The sequence below is a fragment of the Neophocaena asiaeorientalis genome, unplaced genomic scaffold (genome assembly GCF_003031525.2).
Source record: "Neophocaena asiaeorientalis asiaeorientalis breed wild unplaced genomic scaffold, Neophocaena_asiaeorientalis_V1.1 scaffold4, whole genome shotgun sequence".
Taxonomy (NCBI): domain Eukaryota; kingdom Metazoa; phylum Chordata; class Mammalia; order Artiodactyla; family Phocoenidae; genus Neophocaena; species Neophocaena asiaeorientalis.
The window spans coordinates 6,136,438-6,160,691 of NW_020173682.1; the positions used below are offsets into that span (position 1 = coordinate 6,136,438).

The 24,254-nt window shown below is 41.4% G+C and overlaps 1 protein-coding gene across 10 annotated transcripts in view; it reads left to right on the forward strand.

Annotated features, from left to right (window-relative positions):
• Nucleotides 1-24,254, forward strand: part of MPP7 (MAGUK p55 scaffold protein 7) — a 284,418-nt gene that overhangs the window by 53,261 nt on the left and 206,903 nt on the right. For 8 of the 10 annotated variants that reach the window (XR_003003786.1, XM_024750109.1, XM_024750112.1 and 5 more), the window contains one exon: nucleotides 22,995-23,193. Coding sequence is in view for 8 of the 10 variants with exons in the window: in XM_024750109.1 (XP_024605877.1) it covers nucleotides 23,157-23,193 (37 nt within the window). In the remaining 2 variants the exon portion in view is untranslated. Of the gene's footprint in view, nucleotides 1-13,474; nucleotides 13,554-22,994; nucleotides 23,194-24,254 lie in introns of those variants that run through there. The other 2 variants (XM_024750113.1, XM_024750118.1) reach the window with 2 other exon arrangements.

Consider the following 24,254-nt stretch of genomic DNA (forward strand, 5'->3'; position numbering starts at 1 on the left):
CTCCAAGAGCCCTCCCCTGCACTCCTGGCTGCTTGGGCTATGCTTCACAGCCAAGTCCTGAGGAGGAAAATACTCCAGTGTTGATTTTAAAGGTCTTCTGTGTATGTCTCATGAGCAGATCTAATTTTTCATCGTAATAATAAATGTAGCATTGTAGTATTGTAAGATCGCACTGACAGTGGTGAACCAGGACAGGAGAGGTGTGCTATAATCCCCCGCCCCCATTATTTGATGTGAACAATTGCCGTTTTCTTAATATTTGTTTGGAGAGCTATGCAAACTCAGCCTCAGTACCTGTGACTCCGCCCGTCCCCATCACATCACACCCCTAATTCCTTAAATCCAAGAGCCCCTGGTGGCCTTTTCAGTGTATTTAGATAAAAAGCAATTTGAATATGCTGCCACCAAAGAATTTCAGTTTTTCTTGACAGTATTTTGTCATTGCATCTGACTTAGATGTTATCAGGTAGTTAGATATGCAGAGAAGCAGCAGTCTGGGGCATCTGGTCTCACCTGTGAGATCCAGCAGGTTCTGACCTGGGTACACGGACAGACTTCAGAGTCTTCTGGCTCCACAGTCTGCCTGGATCAGGTGCAGCTTTCTGTGTATCTTGTGAATGTCTCCGTGGACAGAGCAGGTCCATGGTTTTCATCTGATCCGAAAATACCCATGGCTCCTGAAATGCCGAAGGCTGTTGTACTACAGTATTATTTATGTAACTGAAGTGGTAACAGAAACCACGGATGACTTTTTAAAAGTGCCTGATTTAGGACCCGTGATGGTGGGTGCCTAGCGTAGTGAGTGCATGGTGCCAATTTTTGAGCTATGCTGTTTCACCTTAATTTACTAGTTCAGTCAAAAATTATAAATAGAAAGATAAACTAGTCTCTCAGGGTCCGGAAGCGTGTTGATGATCACAGGACCAGACGTTGCCACCTCCCCAGTTGGAGGACGTTCCAACCACCTCCCCAGTTGGAGGACGTTCCACGTCACTGTCGCTGCAGCGCTTCTCATGCCCACCCTCCGTGCTCAGGGGTCACCAGAAGGGGGAAGCTGTACTGTGGAGGAGAAGTATATTTGGAGGCCAGAGGAAGAATGGAGGTGGTGTTGACATTGAGCAAGCGCTGTGACTTTCTGCTGGTTCCTCGTGTTAAGGACAAAATTCAGTGGAGTAAATTTTAACGATCTCATTGGGTTTATCCAGTGATTCATGGAACAGACAGCACCCGCCCGGCAGATAGAAGTGAGCTCGGCAGAGCTGTGCACGGCGACAGGTTTCACGGAGCACAGTTACAGCAGGAGCACAGAAGTTACCTGGGCGTTTGCTGAGTGGATTAAAGCAGGGCTACTTTCCTTGGGTGGAGCAGAGGGCAGGCTTGGAGCTGACTGCTTGGCCCAGGCCTGCCTTTCCTGGGAGAACTGAGCATAGAATCTTCAATGTTGGTTTGCTGATGTGGGGCTTTGCACAAGCGACTCCATCTTGGGCCCAGTCTGGCTACTTCAGTGCTGGTGTGACCACTTTTAGGACCTAACGGTAGGGACAGCGATTTGCCTTTTACTGAAGTCCTTGTGTAGGTGTCTGCCTTGGATCTGACCTATTACTTGTTCCAGGATAAACAGCACTGCTCAGGGGATGCAGAGCTGCTGTGCTGATGGGCAGGTGCATCTGTGATAAACACCGTAGAGTTACAGCCCCAGTGAGTGTCTTGCAGAATCTTACGTAAATCATGGTTCAGTGTAATAGCTGTCAGTCAATTCTTTGTTTTCTCACTTGTGTGTCAGACCTGCTTTTGCTGATGAGCGTAAACCATTCTGACTGCTAAAATGGTCAGTTCTGGACAGGGAACTAGTGAGAAAGTAGACAAGAGCAATTTTTCTTTCTTCCTTGGAAGGTTAAAGACTCTTAGTTGAATTGAAGATCCATCTGGCTTTGCAGTTTGTTGAATTGACTTAAGAAAACGAATTTGCTTTGGTAAGGAACTAAGCTACTTAAAGAATAATTTCACAGTGTAACTTTTTTAGGCAACTATAATTGCAAAAATTATTGAAATTCTTTCTTTAATAGGAATTGGGCATAGAATAAGTCTCAACACTGAGTTAAAATATATCACATAGAAAACAGCATTTTTAAAGTACATTAGAAGAGAGATACTATTTGGTTAAAATAGTTAAGTATGTTATCTAGTTGTTTTCATATGTTTTTATTCAGTAATTTCTCTATCTTGATAGGCGATCGAAGGAAAGAACCGTCTGTCTATAGGTATGAGGAAGATTGCTATAACTATTTCAGATCACTAATAACTAGATATAGACAATACATTCCTTGGTAGCTTGGGAGACTGAAATAGAAGGGATTTCCAACTGGACATAATTGGTTACCTTTTAGGTTAAAACATATACTAACAAGTAGAAAAAACAATTGACACTGATGTAGTCATCTAATAAGGCCATAAACATTTACTGTTTTTACAAATAAGGAATTTATAAGTAGCTGATAAAATTTTTTTAAATTGGTCTTTCCTGGGTGTGGGCGTGCAGGGAAATTTTAGCAGTATTCTAATGAACAGTTTTTGTTTTAAACACTGTGCCTTTATTTTCATGTGTGTTAGAAAACATAACTAGCTCATCAAACTCAGGGTTTCACTGCTCTGTGTTTTAAAAGGGTCCAAAGTAGGTATTTAAGTTAAGAAAGACTTGACTGAAGAAAAATGTTGAGTTGTTTTTATGTAATGTAAATGTTGCCAGGGTGATATATGAATGAGCGAAGTTTGGGAACTACTGATTTTAATTGTTGGATACACAGCTTTCTGTTTAACTTCGAGTTGATATATTTTAAAGAGTAATAATGAACTGGGGAGTAGGATGGGGTGTTACATTTGAGGAGCAATTTCACCTGTTGAAATTGAGCCTGGAGCCTTTTCATTGTCTGATGCAGGCTCTTTCTTATTTCCCCTTAGCTGTTTAGCGTAGCAGTAACCTGGTATTTCCACAGCCTCCGTTCCACTTTTCTGCTTTACGTGGAACTCTCTCCCCCGATACGCAGCGTGCTCTCAGAGAGGGGATTATACCGTCTTCATCTGTGATGATACAGTGCCTGGCAGTTGCTGACTAAGACATGTGGCTATTCGATAAAGCGAATAGGTGTAAAGCCAGGTATTTAATTAGTCCGAAGTTAAAACAGCAGTCCCTCCCCCACCCCCCAAATTACCAGACAGTTTTATGAATAGGCGAGCTGCAGACTTTTGGTACTAGTAACTCAAAAAGGAAAAAAAAAAACAAATCCCCCCCACCGTGAAATTGTTTTACTTTTCTGTCTTCCTCGTGGTATCACCTTGACTCTGCTTGGAAAGACAGCAGCAGCGTGAGAGTGGAAGGACCACTGGGTCTGTCCTCATCCCGTTATGTGGGTCTGGGACAGGAATGGTGAGGTGAGGTATAACCTGCCGCAGAGGGTCGTGGGTCAGGTGAAATCATGGCCGTGTGGATATTCAGTATTGCCAGGACCCACAGGAGTGTGTGTTTTTATTTTTACTCTTAAGGGTCAGCACATGACTATAAATACCTTCCCTAGAAGTTTTGTATCCACCCGTCCCACACGTAACCGGTCTGCCCTTGCCTTGAGGAAGAACGGAAACAAAGCCCCCATCCACAGACAGAAGCCCACCTCCTGGTTTATTGGCGTCTCTCTAAGCGACCTCAGATCTTTTTGGGGGAAAGAGTCAGAGTATGAATTCATAAATACTTTTTTTTTTTTTTTACTGTTTATATAATATTTTTTTCTGAAGAGCATTGGTAGTTCCAGAATACATTATTGGTGACTTAAAAACAAAACAAAAATAAACATAATTCTTTTCAGCTTTGAAAGAGACTTTTGTTAGGAGCTGATAGTGGTGAGTTATTTTCTGTGACGTTGAAAGGAAGTATGCAAGACACTTACTTGGTGCTGGGATGGGGTAGTTCTGACGGACCATTTATGGACCGTGACACACGACTTAATGTTTGCTGACTGTTATATGTGCTGTGACAGGCATTTGATTATTACATTTGACTCTTTAAGATATTATTATTTCTGTTTCAGGGGAAAAGGAAGCTGAGAAGTGGCAGAGCTTGGATTTGAGTCTAGGTTTGATTGACTCGAAAGCCCGGTGGTGGTTCACCCTGGCTATGCACTTGATTCACTGGGGAGCCTTACTGGTGCCGGTGAAGTTCTCCTTCATGGTTTACATTTTCTCCAGTGTAAACTAATTGTGACGAATAACGTTCATGTCTGATGATTCCAGTATCGGAATTACCTGTTGTTTCTTTTGTCTTTTTCTGTTGGCTCTGTCTCTCGATAGGTCGGTAGTTTTTGGTCGAATATTGGGCGTTATTGAAAATTGCAGTGGTGCGGTCCCTTTGGGGTCCCAGCTGAAAGCTGGCGAGATTTAGTAATGTTCTCCTACCTCGCTGAGCCCCAGACTCCAGTTTTTATCTTTGCAGCCTGGTGAGATAGACTGTCTCTGCTCAGCGTCTCAGTCACTCGGCAGCTGCATTGTTTGACGTCTCTATCCTGTGGTTTCGTTTGCTGATGAACCGGTGAATGCTTTGAGAAGAAAAGCAGCTCAGACTGCTGGACTCACTTCTTTGTGCTCGTGCTTTTCTTCCTGCAGGACTTCTGGCCTCTCAAGTCCTAGCTGCCTTACTAGGCCTCAGCTCCATTTTTTTGTCTTCCCAGGCCTGTCAGAGTGACCGAGGCTCCCTTGACTCCTCTTTTTAACAGTCGTCTTCTCCTATCTTCGTAACCTGTCCGTCTACACTGCTTATGAATTGGGAAGTGGGATAAAGCAGCGTTGGGTACATCTCAAAATCCTTTTTCTCCAGGATCTTGGCCATTCAAGTCCTACTTTGGGAGATTTTTTTTTTCTTTTCTTTTTTTAGCTTTCAAACAGATTAAAAAAAAAGTTTATCCATGCTTTCTAGTTTTTTTTATTCTTACCATCATTGTCATCTGGAATTAGTTGTTAGGTAGAGCATAAAATGGTTTTTATTAATTTCTATAATTGCTGCATTTATTTGTACTTGGCTTTTGAAGTTGACAATTAGCCAAGGTCTGATTTTGATGGAATTTTATGACTTTTTTAAAGAAATAAAAATGTTCATTTCTAAAAATAAATAAGTGAACTTAATTAGATTTCATTAAAGGGACCATTAGCTTTAAAGCTTTATAAAAGTAATTTTCCCGAAGTCTTGATTATATATGAATGTAATTTTATAATTTACTACTTTCCCAGAATTTTAATTCAGTTAAATGAAAACGGATATTTTATCTTTCTGTTTTGCTTACTGCGAGACTATTTTAAACATTCTTAGATTGAAAGTTACCTAAAAGTATTTTGAAAAACTGATATCCAGAAACTGTAAATACTGAAAATTCCTTTAAGTACTTCCTATTGTAAATGATTTAAATTAAAGGTACTTGTTTTCCCATCATAATGAAAAGCTTTTGAATTAAAGCCTGAAAGTAATTAACAAGATAAATATAGAAGCCTAAAATTAAGAGTTTGGCATTAATTAGGTAACATAATAAAAGATGATCTCATGGGCTTCCCCGGTGGCACAGTGGTTGAGAGTCCGCCTGCTGAAGCAGGGGACGTGGGTTCGTGCCCCGGTCCGGGAAGATCCCACATGCCGCGGAGCGGCTGGGCCCGTGAGCCATGGCCGCTGAGCCTGCGCGTCCGGAGCCTGTGTTCCGCAACGGGAGAGGCCACAGCAGTGAGAGGCCCGCGTACTGCAAAAAAAAAAAAAAAAAAAAAAAAGATGATCTCACATTTGAACTTGCATACCTTGATAATTCTTCTCTTTCTCTACCTAAATACCTTTTTGCATGGAATGTTATTACATGAAGCAGTGGTACTAAGCAGACTGTTCTGGTACCTTAAAACAAAGTGTCTTTCTTATGCTGCATAGATGGGTAATTTTTCAGATGTCTGGAAAGGCAAAATAAGAAGCAGAATTCTTTTTTGAATTCAGATTGAGTCATGAAGCTAGTTACACAGTCTGTCACTAAAACTCAAATACATCATTATTGTAGAGCGCAGAATTGCTTAATTTGTTGGCCTGTCAAGGAAACTTTGAACACTGGGTCAGGAGCTAGTGAAGACATTTAAAGCAGTTTACTTCGGGATAATATTTTTAGTAGACTTTTTGATGATAAGATTACATGGAGACAGTATTTACCCAGAGGATTAGGAAATCACAAGAAATTTCAAGATGAATCAACACAAGTTATTAACTAAGGTTTACTAGCGCACTCCATAGAATCCTTGGAGACACACACCTGGAAGAACATTATTTGCACGCTGCTACCAGCACACTGCTGGGCTTGAAATATTCTTAATGGTCAATGAACAAGTCAAAGCAAATAAGATGCTGTAGAAGCAATCACATGTTTGTTTACTGATAGCGTAGTGGCCCTGATCAAAAGTGTCAAGTTGTTTTAAACAAAGAACTTTGATTCAAGTTATATATTATTTTATTCACAGAGAAGCTTTTATGTAAAAGTTTGCTATAAATCTGAGTTCTTTATTAACTGATGTTATAAAAGGTAGTGAATCTAACAACATCCTAGCCCTTAAAATTTAAGTCTGGGCCTCCGTCTCCCCCCATCCCCTTTCCTTGGCTTTATACAAAGAAATGGGATCTGTGTGCAATTTCTGCCCTTTCACACTTCAAGTGTTAGAAGACCAAAAGAAAGGTTTGTCAAGAGTTTGCGTTTAAGAAGAGCTGACTTAAGTTTTGTGTGTGTGTGAATGGTTCTCTCTTTGTGGATTTGTAGAAAGACAGTTGTTAAGTTGAAAGATGGCTTACTTAAGTAAAAATATATCATTGAACATCTTAATCAACTTAATAGAAAATTGCAAGAACTGTGTAGATATGTATTACTTTTTAGTGACACTTCAGAGTAAAAATTCAGCTTAGTAAAAATAAGATCAAAATGGCCACCTAATGATGTTCAGTGAGTATAAAAGAGTTTTTTCCTGTTTGAAGGAGAAGAATGTTTGAAAATTGACTTTATTCTTCAGACCAGTTCTGCTTAGAGCAGAACTGGTTTGCCCCCCATGTGCACAGCCTCCGCCGTGTCCACACCGCCACCAGGATGGTATGTTTGTTACGCATCATTATCAGCCAGAATCTGTAGTCTATATTAGGGAAGTTTGATTGGATTTAAAGTCCATTCAAGTCACAAATGCATGAAAGAATAGGAAATGTGCCATCCAACTAAAATTTTTGAATGACAGTAGAAATGATTTTAAATGTATTACCTTGTGTGGAGCAAGTTTATTGTTGATGGGGCTCCATCTGAAATTCGAAGAGCTCATCTGGGCGTCATCAGCAAGCACAGAACTCAGTGTAAAAAAAGTTTGTTCACAGAAACAAGCTTAGGTTTCTCATGAAAAAAATCTGAGCACATTTTCTTTGGGAGTTTTATATAAATTCTGGATTTAATATCTTCCCTAATACTTTGTATTTAAGTTTCCTGATCATAATTATAGGATATAAAGAGAGTATAATTGATTTGTTTCACCAAGAGCAGACTTCCAGGCATCAGAAAAATATTTCCAGTCTGTGCCATGACATGAAACACTGAACTGTATTTGCTGCTTTTTAACACCATGGAGCCACTTAGTTTTTAATCTAAGTGGGTGGTCTTGGTGAGGGATAAATTCCATCTAGGGAACCTAGAACCTCCTACAGGATCGTGGAGCTTTTTGAAATGTGTACAGTTTCTTGAGAACCATCTGTATCCTTCCTGTTGGTCAGGCTGACATAGCTCGGAGAACTTCCAGTCATCACCTTAGCTGGCTGTGGTTGCCCCGGTAACCTTAGGGCACATGTGTACTTACTCATTTGTCCACTCAGCATACATTCAATGAGCATCTCTGTGCCAGCCATTGTGGAATATAATTTATATTTCTTAAGAAATTTATAATTTCATGGAGGGGAAAGTCACACAGATACTGACATAAATGTTTAAGTACGGTGATAGATTAAATAGGCCTTGAGACCCACAATGGAATTGTGAAATTTTGAAAGATTGCCATAGTATGTATGATTTTTTTTCTGTTTTTAATTATACAAGAATTGAATAAGTACTTGTGAAATTTTAAAAAATAAACATAGTCTAAAAATTTATTCCCATTTTATACCCCACCCGCCCTCCTTGTTCCACTTTTCATTCATTTTTTTAAACCATTGCCTGATTGACGGACATTTTAGGTTTTTTCTCTTTTTTTGTCATCAGTGATGCTTAGTAAGGTTCCCTCGTACGTATATATTTGCACACACGTGAATTATGTTTCTAGTGAAAATTCTTAGGAGTAGAATCCTGGCTGAAGAATATTTCTCTGGTGTGTTTGTTACTGGAACCCTTAGAGTCTGTAGGCTTTTCTTTTAAACATAACGAAGAACTCAGGACGCTGTGGGCGTTTTAGTTGCAGAAATCGTCTGGAGGGCTGCAGTCCCCGTGGTGTGGTGGCAGCATCTGCGGAGGTCTGGAGTCGCGGGGTGTCTGCACTTGTCCCTGGTTCGTCTGCAGCTGCCCACCTGGACCCTCACCTTCTTCTCCTGACCCGGGAGCCACCACTGCCCTCCTGTCCCCATCTAGACATGCTCTTCCCCAAATTGTTCTCAGTCCTCGTGCCCTTTGGACCTTTTGCTCACAGGCCCGGTTCCCATGGCCGGGGTCTTCCGTCAATGCCAGAGTGTGCACAGGGTGACCTTTCCCTCGTCCTAAAAGAGGTGACATTCCTGGGCTGGAATGTCCCATTTCCTGTCTCTTCCCTCTCTTCTCCTACTTCCAGTGCGTCTCTACAAACTTTTTGGGATATAGCTAGCGACACCCAGAGATGTTTCTGGTTGAGCTATTTCTCTGGGTCGGGATGCTCTGTGATCAGAATTTCGTTAGCTGATTAAAATCGACCAGGAATAAGCATTTCAGTAATAATTTGTAGAATCAGGAAAAAATGAGTTCCTACCTCTTTCCTATACATTTTTCTTCAAAGTACCTTTGCACTGCGTTCGAATGAGCACCATAATTTGCAAATAAAAGGGGGAAGTGCTAAAAGTTCAGTACTCTCCAGGTTCCGTGTTGCAACAAGTTCGTGTTTGTTGTCTGGTTGCAGATTCCCGCTGGAACCCACCCCCCGCCCCGCCCCTCCCCTCCCCGTCTCCCACCATCATTCAGTTGTTTTCCAACCTGCGATACGTAGCAATTTATGGGGGCCTCAGGTGTGGAGCCCTTACTTTTGTACAGGCTTCTCTGTGTACATTCCGCGGTGCTCCCCAGGGTCCTCCCAAGCTGGCTGTGCCGGGGCGGGACACCGAGGTCCCCAGCCAGCACTCTGCTGTTGATGACCTTGACAGCGGGTTTCACCTCGTTCTTCCTCGGCCGTTCCTGCCTTTGCGGTTGGGAGACCTGGTGAGAGTATATGGGCAGCAGAGAGACTCAGTCAGATACGGTCTGCCCCAGTTTTCATTTTGAGATAAATGTTTTTTATGGTTCTTTGCATAATACTCATTATTCCCACCCAGGGTAATTGTGTTGGGTAGGTATTAAGTAATTATCTCTAGTCTCTCTTTTTATTTACTAGTTAAGGTATAATAAATCTAGGAATCCTTGATATTTAAAAAGATAAGATCAGATGTTTGCTCAGGGTGATTCGGTGCTATTTTGCTAGTTGTATTCATCATAGCCTTGCAAAACTAGTACGTAAGAGCAGATGCCCAATGGTTTTAGGTAATCCCTCCCTCCCTGAAACGTCTGTTACAACAATGTCATTGTGTTCCAAATGGTAACTTTTCATTTGATTGGGCCGGTTCCTTCCCTCTTTCCTGTCTGTAGCAATCTAATCTTCAGGGATTAGGGCAAAGAAACACAGCCCTTGAACCACAAGACAAGCAGGAAAGACCGCCCTTGAACTGCAAGACGTGTTTAGCAAGATTTTCAGAATCTATACAGCTGCTATTTTTCTGTTAGAAATCTTGGCTCCTTTGTGAAATTAATGGTTTTAGAAATGTTCACAAGTGGTTTAGGGGAGAGTAAAAAGGATCTTTCTGAGACGTTGTCACATTTTTTTAATCCAAAGAGATTGCAACGCAACTGAGGACAGTCCACACAGGAGTGGACATAGCAAAAGTATCTCTTTTTAGTAATAGCGAAAAGATGGCTTCAACAGTCAAGTGTACACAATTGCCCGGTCTGCTTTGTGTAACTGTTGCAAAAGTGCTGGAATTGCAAAACCAAAACTAAAAGTGGATTAGGAGCTAGTTTAGGAAACTGTACACCTGAAGACCCAAAGTGAAACAAACCACCAGGGTGTGAATGAAGAGGTGGTGGGCGTCGTGCCCCACGTGTCAGTGCAGACACACTGGAGCCAGGACCCTGTGCATTAGAGTCAGACCCGCTTTGATGCTGTGCGTGAAGCAGTGACTGCAGTGAAGATACTGTCCTTGGAAACCTGGACCCCTTCCCCATGTATTGTACTGTAAATTGATTGATCCGTTGTTGCATACTTGTTCATTTCTTGGGGTAAATTCCTACTAACAAGTTGAGTTGTTGGTTCAGAGGGTATAAACACTTAGAATTTTGGTGGGTTATCATGCAGTTTCTTCCTTAAATGGGAAAGAAAGACATTTGTTCACATTACATCAACGTTGGATGTTTATTTTCATTTTTCTAATTCATTAGAAATATAATTTTCAGGGCTTGCAACAGCGCTTAAGTCGTGCAAGTTGCTTTTGTTAATATGACTTACATTTTCTTTTTTAAAAGTGAAATTATGGCACCCTCTGCTGAATTTGAAAGGAATTGCTGAATAGTAATGTACAGGTTTGAATAAGAGAATGTATAAATGTGTACTTCAGACTTTCTTGTCCCTTATACGGTGGCCCTTTTTGTTCACACTGGTCACCACTGGGCCGTGTGATGACGGATATTTGATTAAACCTATATTTTGAAGCGGGCAGAAGACCTCGAGTGAACAAGTCCACAGAGGCAGGAAATAACAGAGGCCAGGTGTGTTCAGGGTTGTTTGATAGAAAATTTGAGAGAGGGTGTCCGTGTGATCTCTGCAGTGAAAGAAACTAGTAAGAGCAGAGGGCAGGTGTCATTTCTGGAATTTAAACTTTATCATGAATGTGCCTTTGAGTCATCAGACAGTTTTTTTTAGAGCAGTAACACAATCCTTTGAGTATCTTAGAAAGATGATGCTGTGGGTTGGAGGTGGGGACAGGGCAATTCGCCCATCAGTGCATTTGCTGGGTGGGGTCCCAGAGAGAGAGACAGAGCTCTGGGAAGCTGGTTACATGGCGGGTTGGTTTGTGAAAACAAACAAACAAACAAAACTTTACCAAAAAACTTCAAACATACAGAAAAGTAGAAAGAATAGTACGATGACTACCCATAAGTCTACCTTAGGCCCAGCAGTTGGTAACATCTTGCCCTGCGTGCCCCGGCCCCTGCTCTGAAGCACTTGGGAATAGGTTGCAGATGTCTTTACTGTGCATCCATAGGTACGTCAGCAAGCATCCCTCCAAAGTGGCCTCGGGGGAGGTGCTCAGGGGGACACAGTCTGGAAAGCTTAGGGTTGGGCGTACAGATACGAGGTCCTGTTACATCCTCTGAGAGATGGCACAGAGGCACAAAGGCTTGGTTTACGTTACTTCACTTGAGGCTCTCGGGCATTTTCCACCTCTCCTTTTGAGACTCTGGGAGATGGGTATATGGTGAACACTGCTACATTTTAAATAGAAACTTTTAAAAAGGTTTTCTAAGTTTTCTTTTTTTCTTTATCAGAAAAAGCTTCAAGCGTGCTCAGTGGTTGAAGAGGCCGGCATTCTTGGGTGAGGTAGCTTCTCCCTGGGAGGAGAGGGAGGTCACTGCAGACAAGCTGGCCAGCCTCCCCTTAAGGAGGAAGAGGGGCCAGGCCCTTGGATTGGGCTGAAGGCCCAGATCAGTGGAAGTCTGTGTGAGGAAGCAGGTGTGTGCCTGGTGCGAGTGTGGGGAGACTGTGCACCCCGGCAGGGCCCTGGCACCTGCAGGGCCTGCCTGCCTCGGGGTAGGGGCGCTGGGGCAAGCGGGGAGCCGGAAGTGCCCGCAGGCACTGGGCACGGATGCTGAGCTCTTAGTACATTTGATTGGTAGGGCATCTGCGTACTCTGATCTAGTAATAAGTGTTTTACATCATGATCAGTGGGCTTCGCAGCTCTCCCTCCTTTGGGCAGGAGAAGTAGCGGGGGTGGGCAGAGGCATATAACACCCACCCTACTGTATATAAAATAGACCGCTTCTAAGGACCTACTGTGTGGCTCAGGGAACTCTGCTCAGTAATGACCTATATGGGGTAAGAATCTAACAGAGTGGATATACGTATACGTATAGCTAATTCACTGTACACCTGAAACTGACACAACATTGTAAATCAACTAGACTCCCATAAAAAATAAAATAAAAGTAAACAAAACAAACCAACAAAATATCATGGCAGGAATTGGTAATGGGTTCACTGTTGACTCATTCATTCGTTCAGCAAACACTAGGGAGCCACCTCTTACTGTATATGGCAGGCTCTGTTCTCAGACGCTAGGAATTCAGGGAGCAGTACAGGCAGAAGTCCCTGCCTCTCGTAGCTGACATTCTAGCAGGAAAGACAGACGGTTGACTAGCTAAATGAAACCCACATAGTGATTAGACTGTGACGAGGGTGAAGAAGAAACATCAAGTCGGGGTGGGGTTTGTGGGGGAGATTCTGCAAAGGGGCCGCCCAGGGAGTCCACTGAGACGCCGTTTGGGGAAAGACCCACGAAGGCCGCCGGGGAGCTGTGCCCGTGTGCCCAGAGTCTGTGTCATTTGCTCTTTCTGCCAGGGTCTGCCCCCTAGAGTGTGTTTGTACAAGACAGTGTGCCTACAGGTCCCCTTGAAGGCTTTGCAGAGTTCTGTGGAATGTTCTTTTGTGTAAACGTTTCCCATGGTTTCTGAACAATGACTGGCATGTTACTTCCCTAGCAACTTAATTTTTGTTCCTTCTTCACGTGAAACTTGGGAAATGTTAGCTTTTTCTCTTTTCTGTTCATTCATTTCGTCCTGGAAATGAAAATAATCCTTTTCAGAACTATGCTATGCAGATTAAAAATTTACAAAGTATAGTCAGTAGATTCCAGCAACTAATATTAACGGTTTAAACATTGAGGTAGTTGAAGAAAATAACATTAAAAGGTATATGAACAACGAGATACTCAAAGTTAATTACCCTTGGGTGTAACTGACTCTGAGTGTGAGATTCTCTGCTATTTAATACCTAAAGGGCCAGTACAGAACAGATACTCTGTTCATCAATGTAGGATTCACCGTTTTTCTGTACAATGTAACGTTAGGGTTTTGCATTATTCTTACACGGGTTATTCTCTTTGCTTTCAGCTTTGGATGTCATTAAAGTAGATGACGTCAGGCTTGCAGTGGTGATGCCGATCTACCAAAATCAGTCAGTAACTGGGGAAATCCCTGTAGCGCCAGCAGGTAGAGGAGTTTATCTTTCTGTGGGTCTTGTCCTTTTTCTGTTAAAAAAAAAAATCCAATTTGTGTTTCTTTATAGAGAAATAAATGATCAGGCTATACTTTAGGTTAGAGGCTTCTTTTATTTTTATTAGTAAATAAAATTAACTAATTTCCTTGTTTAAAAACTGAAATACATACTGTTTACTATTTATCTTTCAATACATTTGAAACTGACATCATTGTTTCCTGAAGCATTTACTTACAACCTGAGTGAATAAAATTACTTCTTTTGTGGAAATGCCCCCCGCCCCCCGCCCAAATAAATAAAGTAGATGAGTATGTAAGAAAATAGGACATACAGGGACTTGAATAAGATCTCATGTGCAAGAAGGTGAGGATTTCCTTTAAGAGTATTAAGACCACCGTGGAGGAGAATTTAGTACAGAGTTGTCAGTATTATAAATGAACAGGGCTTTTGAATTAGGTATTTGCTTTTGTCACTATCTGTGATAGCTTTAAAAAATTAAATACGCATGAACTATTGTGTATTACATTAGTTTCACTCTTTGGTCCTGTCCTTACTTAGAAAATACAGTTAATGTTGGTAGCATGACATAATTAATATTTTGCAAATAAGAATTGGTATCTGGGAAGCTTATCTTTTGATGGTTCTGTTGTAGGGCCTGAGAAACTGATGAAAGTAGACAGTTTGCATGCTTTCTGTTGTCAGTAAACGAAATCATGTTTATAAATGTCCAGATTCATTACAGATGTTTTTAGTAGGCTACATTTTAAGCGACTATTGTGTTGAACCACACAATATTTATTAGTACCCAGTTAGTAACAGTGTGTAAACGCTTACATGATTTATGTTATTTAAAAATTATACCAGTGATTTCCGTCCATGATCAGTTTATCCGTCAGGAAGGGCTAGGTTGAGCATCAGTAGCAAACGGCTCCAACGCCACGCTCATCTCCTGCTCATGCAGTGTGTCCATCGCATGTTGGCAGGGGGCACTGCTCCGCGACGTCCTCTGTCAGGCAGCTGGAACGCTGGACAGCTGTGAAAGGCGAGGCGTCGGATCTCATGGTGGCTGTTAAATGCACCTTCCTGGAAGTAACAAACCTGTTTCCTTCGTGTTACTGGTCAAGGCATCAGGGGTCTGCCGGAGAAGGCGTGAAGTCTGGTGGCCCAAGAGCAAGCTAGAGGGTGTGGATCTGAAACGCGCAGTTTTCTTGTAAATAAAGAGGATAAAATAAAAGGAGGATATCAAGCAAAAGACTGAGAGAGCGCGGAAGCTAATATTTGAGCATCTGTTATGTTCCCAGTGCTTCAGATATGTCTCATTTGGTCATCACAAGATGTAATGAATCATAGAAATGATTTCTGTTTGACGCCAGAGGGAACTGAATGGGCGGGATTAAATTAAGAGTGAAGAGGCAGCCCTGTGTAGTGTGTGCGTGGGCGCTGGATTCACACACATGCTGATGTGAGAATCCCTTCAAGCTGTGGCTTAGAGCACGTTGCTTAGAATTGTTTCCTCATCTGTAAGACGATGATAATAGTCCTTATGTGATGAGATTATTGTGAGAATTAAATGAGACGTTGAGTTTTTAACCTAATGTCTGGGAAATGGGGTGCATTCAGTGTTATCTGTTGCTTACGTGTGTGTGTATTTTTTCTTTTAATTGTTTTATTTGGTTTCCCAAGGTCTCATATCTTGTAAGTTGTGTGTGTAGTAAGTGGTGGAATCAGGAGACTGGACTGTCTCCCACCAAAGCCTGTATTCTTTTCATTATAGGACCTTTAAACGTTTGCTAGATTAGAGGACGTGAGAAGTAGAGAGTGATGAAAATATGGTTGAAAAGTATTCATAAAAGATGTCACCTGTTGATTGACTCCTATGGGTTAGGCGTTCTACTTACGTCGTTGCATGTACTCGCATTTCATTAAATCGTCTGGCGAAGACCATGGAGTCAGGAAGGCAGGGCTGGGCTCTCATCCGAGGTCTGTCCTGTGTCCAAATCTGCGCTCTCTTCACTAGGCTGCGCCGTCTCCCCGTAAGTAAAATAATGAGGTTACGCTGACCTTGAAGGGTCAGGTCAGAGCTCTTGGCAGGTTGGAGTTGGTCACATACAGAAGCACTTCTGACCGGGGGTCTGTGATGCAGTTTGGAGGACATATGATGATACAGGCTCCAACCTCAAGGAGATCTAGCGGGGGATTGTAAGCCCAACAGAGCTGCAAAATTACATCGATGTATCTTAATTATCAAAAGTGATCGGTTTTTTCAGTAGAGGGGACTTCAGGGAATGCTGGTGGAGTGCTGTGGAGGATCTGGAACTGAGAATTAGGCAAGGAAAATGCAGTGCAGAAGTTATCGTTCTCCCCTGCCCCCATCAAATAGAGGAAAGAAATTATTTAATACAGCAAACAAGTGGTTCGTTCATGGTTGATAGTGTAATCTTGAAGACTGTCCAGTGGGCGGGAGAAGAGAAATATAGCGAGAAAAGGTCGTTGTCAGAAGAGCGGTCTCACCGTGGGGCCGGGGCTGTGCACAGCACTGGAGAGGCCGCTGAGTTTCCTGAGGACGTCTGAGAATCGGCACAGGGTTGCGGTGCACTGCTTGCGGTCGGTGGTTCAGGTCGTCTGGCGTGGGGTCACGGCTGGTGAGTCGTTCCTTACACCTGGGCGTCCCAGTGCCCCTTCCCGGCAGGTGAAGTCCTGGGGTCCCGGGGCTCCTGCGACTTTCCCGGCAGCCTTGAAGCCTGAGTCTCCTGACCTGGGGGTTATAAAGCATTGTTTCTCTCATTTCCTCTCTTAAGTCTTCAAAGGTTTATAAGATTCTTTCAGCGGGAGTCCTCTTTTCTGGCGCTTTGGTTTTTTCCTTTCCATTTGTGATATGTAAGTTTTGTATTACATAATAATTGAACCCTGGTGAGTTTGTAAATGTGAGATGTTTTAATTTTTTGTAATTGTCCCCTTTTTTTGAAATCCAGGACTTTCTGCGTTTGGTTGTATAAAGCATATTTTTGTACATATGGTACCCTAATGCATTGCCAGTCGTAAGCATATTTTTTTATTGTCAGTGTGTAGACAGAAATTGTAGACAGTTTTTTATTGTCTGACAGTCTAAGATTCTTGGCATAGACAAAACTGAAATGTGATTTTGTTTATGATTAGGGATTGCATAGGTTAAAATTCCGTATACATTTCTGCATAATAGAAAACTGACAAAAATTTGAACTTTCTTTGAATATTTAAAGAATTACCAATAAAGAAGTTGCTGGAAAGCATGCTACTGTTGGACCCTTAAGTCAGTGGCAGATAGGGTATAATGTACAGGATGGTGTCGGCAAATCTGACCCTCTTCTTTCCTGGAAATAAAATACTGTGGGAACAGGGTCACACCCACTCATTTGCGTATTGTCTGTGTTGAGCCTGGAGACCACAAAGCCTAAAATGTTTACTGTCTGCCTTTTGTAGAACATTTGTGCCTGCTCTGGCCACAGACAGCAGTTCTCAAACTTTGGCGTCTCTGGACCATTTTAGACTCTTAAAAATTATTGAAGGCTCCAAAGTGTTCTGTTTATGTGTGTTATATTGATATTTACCGTATTGGAAACTAAAACAGAGAAATTTTAAAAAGTCGTTTCAATTCACTTAAAAAGAACAATATTAAACTTGTTATATGTTAGCGTAAATCATGTTTTTATGAAAAATAACCGTTTTCCAAAAAACAAAAACATGGGTGAGTTGGGAATTCCTGTAATGCCTGCCCGGATAGAAGACAGTTACATTCTCAGATGTGTATACTTTTCATTTGTTGCTCTACCTTTTAGTTGAAGGATATGAAGAAAAACCAGTCTTGCACAGATCTGTAGCTGGAGAAGGGAGGAGTATTTCAGTAACCTGTTCAGGTAATTGTAGATGTTCTTTGTTACTGCAGTTGACCCTTGAACAATGTGAGGATTAGGGGTGGTAACTGTTCATGAAGTGGAAAATCCACGTGTAACTTGTAGTTGGCCTTCTGTATCCATGGACTCAGTCAGCTGTGGATCCTGTAGTCCTGTTAAATCTGTGTGTAAGTGGAGCCATGCAGATCAAACCCGTTGTTGTTCGGGGGTCAACTGTACCTCAAAACTCGACATGTGGTAGTCTCAGTGTTGCAGTATGGAATCTGAAAATACATCAACAGGCGTATCATATTGGAACTTTCAAATCTGTTGGGCTGTCCTGCGTTTTGACTGGATCTTTTATTCACACATTATTTTTTAAAATATTATGCATTGATACTTTCAAAAATATTGGTTCACTATCCACAGGTTGACACAATATAAAAAAAATCACATTTGCTCATATCACCACCGATCCTGGAAGAGCCTGTGGGTTTTGGGAAGCTGGTGGACCTGCGCAGAGCGGGAACTGGTTTCAGGATGCTTGCGTTTCGGTTAACACGGTGCGTTGCAAAGCGAGGGCCACCTCTAGTGGACACAGGTTTTATAAAATTCTATTTTTTTGCTTGAGTGTTTATGCTTTATCATTAGCAATGCCTCAAGGGTCAGTTATTATTAATTTTACTACTTCATTAAGGGCATTCTAAAGTTAATGCCCTTCCGTCTTTTTTTTTTTTTTTTTTTTTAATGAGACTGCTTGGTAGTGAAGAATTAACTAGGACGAATAGTTTCCATTTGGTACTGTTGTCTTGATTTGTGCTAAGGTACCCATGGTTTTGTCCACCGGTACTTTTCATCATTGGTGCACATGTCCACACATTGCAAAAGGCAGATACCATCTTGATGGTTTTATGAAAATAGTTTGACTTCAGTGGCACCTCTGAAAGGATCTCAGAGACCACTGGTGTCTGCAGACCAAACTTTGAGAACTGATGGTATAAAAGGTTTAAATACCATTTTCTGTAAGCAGATTGATGCCACCTACCTGCATTGCTTCCTGTATTTTCTAACAATTATAATTTATGAAGATTTGCTGCTTCCATTGGCTAATACAACTCATGCATCTTTCAGGTAGAGTTTTTTTTTTTAATGTCAGATTTGTTAAAAAAGGGTTTACCCCTTTTGTGTGTGTTACTGCTCTATTGGGTTTTGAAAGTGTAAGTTGAGAGTATTTGTAACTCATGAAGTAATCTACAGTTGGATTACTGGGCACAGTTACTGTCTCTTGAAATGATGGGATCTTACTATGATTATTTATTTATGATGACAGTTAATTAAAAGTTTTCATATTCTTGAATACTCTTCCAAACAGAGAGGGCGTGAGTTTGGAAAATTAGGTCCAGTACCTGATTTCTCATTCATCTGTGTTAACCTCATGCGTGTGTGTGAAATATTGTGATTTATATAATAAATATATAGTTGGTGTTCTGTGTAACCCTTTCTGCTTCTAAAACCCTTGGAATTTCCTAAGTGATAAGAGTGACAAAGATGTCTTCCGTTTTTCCTAACTACTTTCAGCCATACCTTTATGTTAACGAGGTGACTTTTGGGAAGCCCTTATGGACGGGGCTGGTGGCGAGGACAACCAACCTTGATTGGAGGGTTGGAGCTTTCAGTCCCACCCGACAACCTCCAGGGAGGGGAGAGGGTCTGGAGGTTGAGTTCAGGCACCAGTGGGCCAGTGATTTAATCAACCATGCCTGTGTGACGAAGCCTCTGGTCTGGAGAACTTCGAGGCTGCAGACACGTGGAGATTTGGGGGAAGGCGGCTCCCAGGGAAGGGGTGGGGGCTCCACCTCGCCCTGTGCAACCCTTCTGTCTGGCTGTCCCTCATCATTTCCTTTTACAGTTAACCAGTAACCTAAAAAGTAAATGTTTTCCTGAGTTCTGTGAGCCCCTCGGGCAAATTCAGTGAACCTGAGGGAGCTGGGGGAAGTCCTGATTGTAGTCAGTCGATGAGAAGCTCGGGTGATAACCTGGGTTTGCAGGTGACATCAGAAGGGGGCCAGTCTTGTGGGGCTGAGCCCTCACCTTGTGGTATCTGGCCCTATCTCCAGGTGGACAGTGTCAGAACTGAGTTTAATTGTAGGTCACCCAGCTGGTGTCACAGATCTGCCTGGGGTGTGGAAAACCACATCTGCTGTCAGAAGTGAAGTATTGATAGAGGAGATACACAGGAGTGGGGTGTGTGTGTGTGTGTGTGTGTGTGTGAGTGTGTGTGAGCGCGCACACATTAATAAAAGTTTTTGCAGGTGGTTGTTTCACTGGGTGCGATTAAGACTTTTTTTTTTAGGGAAAACTCAAAAAACTTTCTGCTACAGACACTTGCACTTCTGTGGTTGACCACTAGATGTCATGAGTGCCCCGGGAGCCCTAAGGGTTGCCCAGGGCGGGTAGAAACTGAACATTGTAGGTTCTAGACCTTCACATAGTTCACTGTTTCCATATGACGGATGCCAGAAGAACCTGATACGGTGTGATATATAGAAGTGCGGTATGACTGGAATAATGAAATTTCAAAAATAAGCCCTTTTAAAGTAGGGTTGTAATGGTTCTGTTGGGGATCGTAAATGCTTCAGGTGCACTTGACACTGCACTTTCGTTCCTGGCGTTTGGGTCGCTCTCTTTTTTATGGAAAGATGGATTGAACTTCAATTTAAGAATATTCGGTAATCCCTCTCAGGACGTACTGTAACAGCTGGTATTTTTGTGTTGCAGTAAATCGATTCCATACAACAGTCAGTAATAATCATGGCTGGATTCTGACAAATTCCAAAGCATTTTAAATAAGTTTAGCCAAAGAAAATAACATGATTACTACAGAAATTTAGCTCAGTTTGAAAGTTAAACCCAGCAACTCTGCTTCGTTCCACAGAATATTAACCATTTTCCTGGTTGGGATTTTATCAAACCATTTTTTTAAATTAATATACTTGTATGTTCTGAGAAGATAATTATCTTGTAGCATATATTTCTTAAATAATACAACTTTGGAAGAAACTTAACCTTGAGTGTTTATTGTGAAATAAAAGATGAGAAACACTGTGTAAAGCTTTTGTATACGGCATACGTGGAAAGCTGCAGTATCAACTCGGGAGGACATTTTGATGTGAAATGTAAGGTGGTTTTAGTATTAATAGGATGTTTGTTTTAAGCATAAATTGGCTTATATGTTGTATGTGGTTTATGAAATTGAAACATTGTAGGTTCGTTAAGGCTTGAAGAAAGTCGTAGTTTGCATGGTATAGATTATATAGTATGTGTATTTCTGTAGTTAGGTAATCTGTACCGTACAAATTATGATTTATGGCATAAAGAGCTTAAATTACATACATACACACTATAATAAATACCTGTCTACATACCTACGTATATGCCTTATGCCCTAATGGTAGAAATACGTGTGCATATACTTTACAAGTTATAACCGTTTTTCCCTTTTTTCTCAGCAGCAGAACAAAAGTTTACTAATTGAATGCGTTTTTTAAATTATGTATGGTCTGTTTTTTATTTTCTTTGCGTTTGAGTCGAGGAGCACTTTATGTAGTTGAATCTTAATCCTGATTGTTAGGATAATTTATGAAAGCAAGGCAGAGTTGCCTTTTAGAATTATTAGGGAAAACAGCGTCAGAGACGGGCACCGATGAAGCCTTGCTTTACCTTTTTCTGTCTTATTTTTAGCTTAGTGATTTATATTTTCACTTGGTATTTAAAATAACTGCCTTCATATTTTTAATTAACACAGAGGATCTCTGTATGAATTTGTATGTGTATTTTAACTACGTCAGCCTTTGTAATGTAAAACAAAACTCAAGACATTGCACCGGGTTGCCTGGTCCAAGATAGTCTATTTGATGGTGAATATTTTTATGCTAACGTTTACTTTGATAATTAAAAAGCTAATTTAGAAGGCTTTAATAGAATCTTATAGTTTGAATTTTTTCATGAGGAATTTGGCAGGCTCATTTTCTTTATTCTGTAATATGAATCAGCAATTTCAAGGCTTTAGGGATTGAAGTGAGCCAGTTTTTCAGATGTTTACAGTATCTGTTTTTCTTGTTAATATATGTTAAAATATGCTTTTAAATCACCGAACTTGCTTTATAGAGAACTGGGAAAAATGCATTAAAAAGTGAATTTAGGGCTTCCCTGGTGGTGCAGTGGTTAAGAATCCGCCTGCCAATGCAGAGGACACGGGTTCGAGCCCTGGTCTGGGAAGATCCCACATGCCGCAGAGCAACCAGCCCCGTGAGTCACAATTACTGAGCCTGCGCGTCTGGAGCCTGTGCTCCGCAATGGGAGAGGCCACGATAGTAAGAGGCCCACGCACTGCGATGAGGAGTGGCCCCCACTTGCCGCAATTAGGGAAAGCCCCCGCAGAGAAACGAAGAGCCAACACAGCCAAAAAAAAAAAAAAAAAAAAAAAAAAAAAAAAAAAAAAAAAAGTGAATTTAAACACGTTGTGTGGTTCTTCTGATTTCTGAAAAATGTAAATGCAGTGTATTTTCCGTTATTAGGCAGCCGCGGTCCAAATTTAAACCACATGGCGTCCTCCTAGGTGTAGGCCAATGTAAATTTTAATCTTGCTACTTTGATGTTTTCATTTTATAATCTCATTACCTGAATTAAAAAAAAAAACCAGTCGTAATAGTTAGCATTCATTGTTTGAAGGGTGTTCATTGGATTATCCAACAGTTCTAAATTGTTGTTCTCTTCATTTGCGTATAAGGAAATTAAGGCTTAATAAGATTAAATAACTTTTCCAAGATCACAGAGCTAGCAGGATCAGAGATTGAGCAAACACTAGAGCCCTTGCTTTTAGTTACTGTACAATAGTGCCTTTACTGCTTATTTTGGGATAAACGTTACTTAAAATAGTTATTTAAAAAATTGATATTTTCCAAGATACATCAAAGCTGAGTTTTTACTTAAACAATTTATTTTCATACATTAGCTTGGATTGTTAGGTTTAGTGTAGATTACCAGCAGTCCTGTAAATCTATAATAATATCTTGCTTCAATTCTAGTATTCTTTCAAGGTTGTTTGTAATCTCGTTAGAGAACTTTGCAGTTGTCGTATTAGGATGAGTTACTTAAAAAAATTACAATTAGTTATAAGTTGTTGACAATTTAGAGAATCTCTGCTCTACCTTTAGGAATACAGTTTTGAATTCTAACAGAAGGGAGGAATTTTAGAATGACGTTGGCTTACAAAAGCTTCCTCAAGTTCTCCATCTATGCAGTCAGTGGTTCTCAAACCAACTGTAAAAATCTTTAAGGAAACCTTGACACATTCACGAAGAACTTTCATGTTTTTAATTAGAAATCCCACGTCGAAATAAAAAACTCTCCCATTTCATATTTGTCTGTGGTCTGTAGAAGAAATTGTGAAGATTGTGATCTCCCTAAATAATGTGTTGGAATCAGCATTTTGAGTTAGTTACAGAAAGTTGCTGTTTAGTAATCTTGCCTCTTCTATTTTTAATGTGTTCTTTTTCTTTGTAGAAACGGACTGCAGGAGACATAGATCTGGGTAGACAGCGTGGCTGCAGGCCTCAGGGTTGGCATCCCTGCCGCCTTTGAACGGAGCGTGTTGGCAGTTCAGGGCCCAGCTCAGCCTGCATCCTGCATCCCGCATCGCACATCCTGCATCCCGCATCCTGCATCATGCCCGCGCTGTCCGCAGGCTCAGGGAGCGACACAGGTATGGAGCCCGTGAGGGGCACTTTTCCTCCCATCCTTAGAAATCATCCAGTTCACAGTGAAAACCAGCATTGCTTTAAGCGGCTGCAGACAGGCTTGTCTTTCTGAAACCAAAGTGAGGGCCATCATGGCCTCAGGATAAACGTTACTGGAGGGCGAGGGCGGGACCGCTTTCTCGGGTACTGAGGGCTCCTGCTAATCCTCTTGTGCTGTTCTGCATTTTGGAATAATGTCGTACATTTACATTTCTTTTTTAAAAAATTAAGTATTTTAAAGATAGAGAAAAGTGTGGAAAGTGTCATGGTACTCATATTACCTGTCACTCTGCTTTAGTCATAGCGATGAATTTTTTTGGCTGTAGTCGCTCAGACCTCTCATTTTTTCCCCCCATTTTTCTATTTTCTTTCTTTCTGTCCGGAGGCGAAAACTGTTCTGAAGTTGAGATATGTCATTAAAGAACTCAATTAAAACAAGCACATTGTTAGCAGTTGTGAGACTTAGTGATACTTAAAGCTTTACAAGAAAGGGAAAAAAACTCATGCATGTGTGAAATCCCCTCTTTCTGACCTGATTTAGAAGGTGGGATGGGGGTGGTCAGTGCCCCTTTGAAGCCCTTTTCTGGGGTTCCCCGGAATCAGCACTGTAGAAAAATGTAGATTCTTGGACCCTCCTCAGAATTATGAAAACAGAATGCGAGTGGGGTTGGGGAGCTGTAGCTTGCATTTTTAAGACCACTCAGAAGAGGGGGTGGCACAGAGTGTGGCTAAAGGGATGGGCTTTGTTGCACTGACCACACTGAGTTGGTCACATTTCTGTAACCAGCTGAGATATGTCTTGTCCTGGACAGCCACTGGCACCCTAGTTTTTAAAGAGCTGAATCACAAACGTGATTTTGTGTTGTGTTAGGTGACCCTGGCCTTGTCACGTGCACGATTTGCCCGTACCGTTCTTTGCTGTTTCAAGCAGAGCCATACTTACACTTTGGCAAAGTGTTTTCTTGTCTTTATCCATCAAGAACGATGTTTTTCTACTGTGATTTACACTGAAGATTAGTTTTTCTTA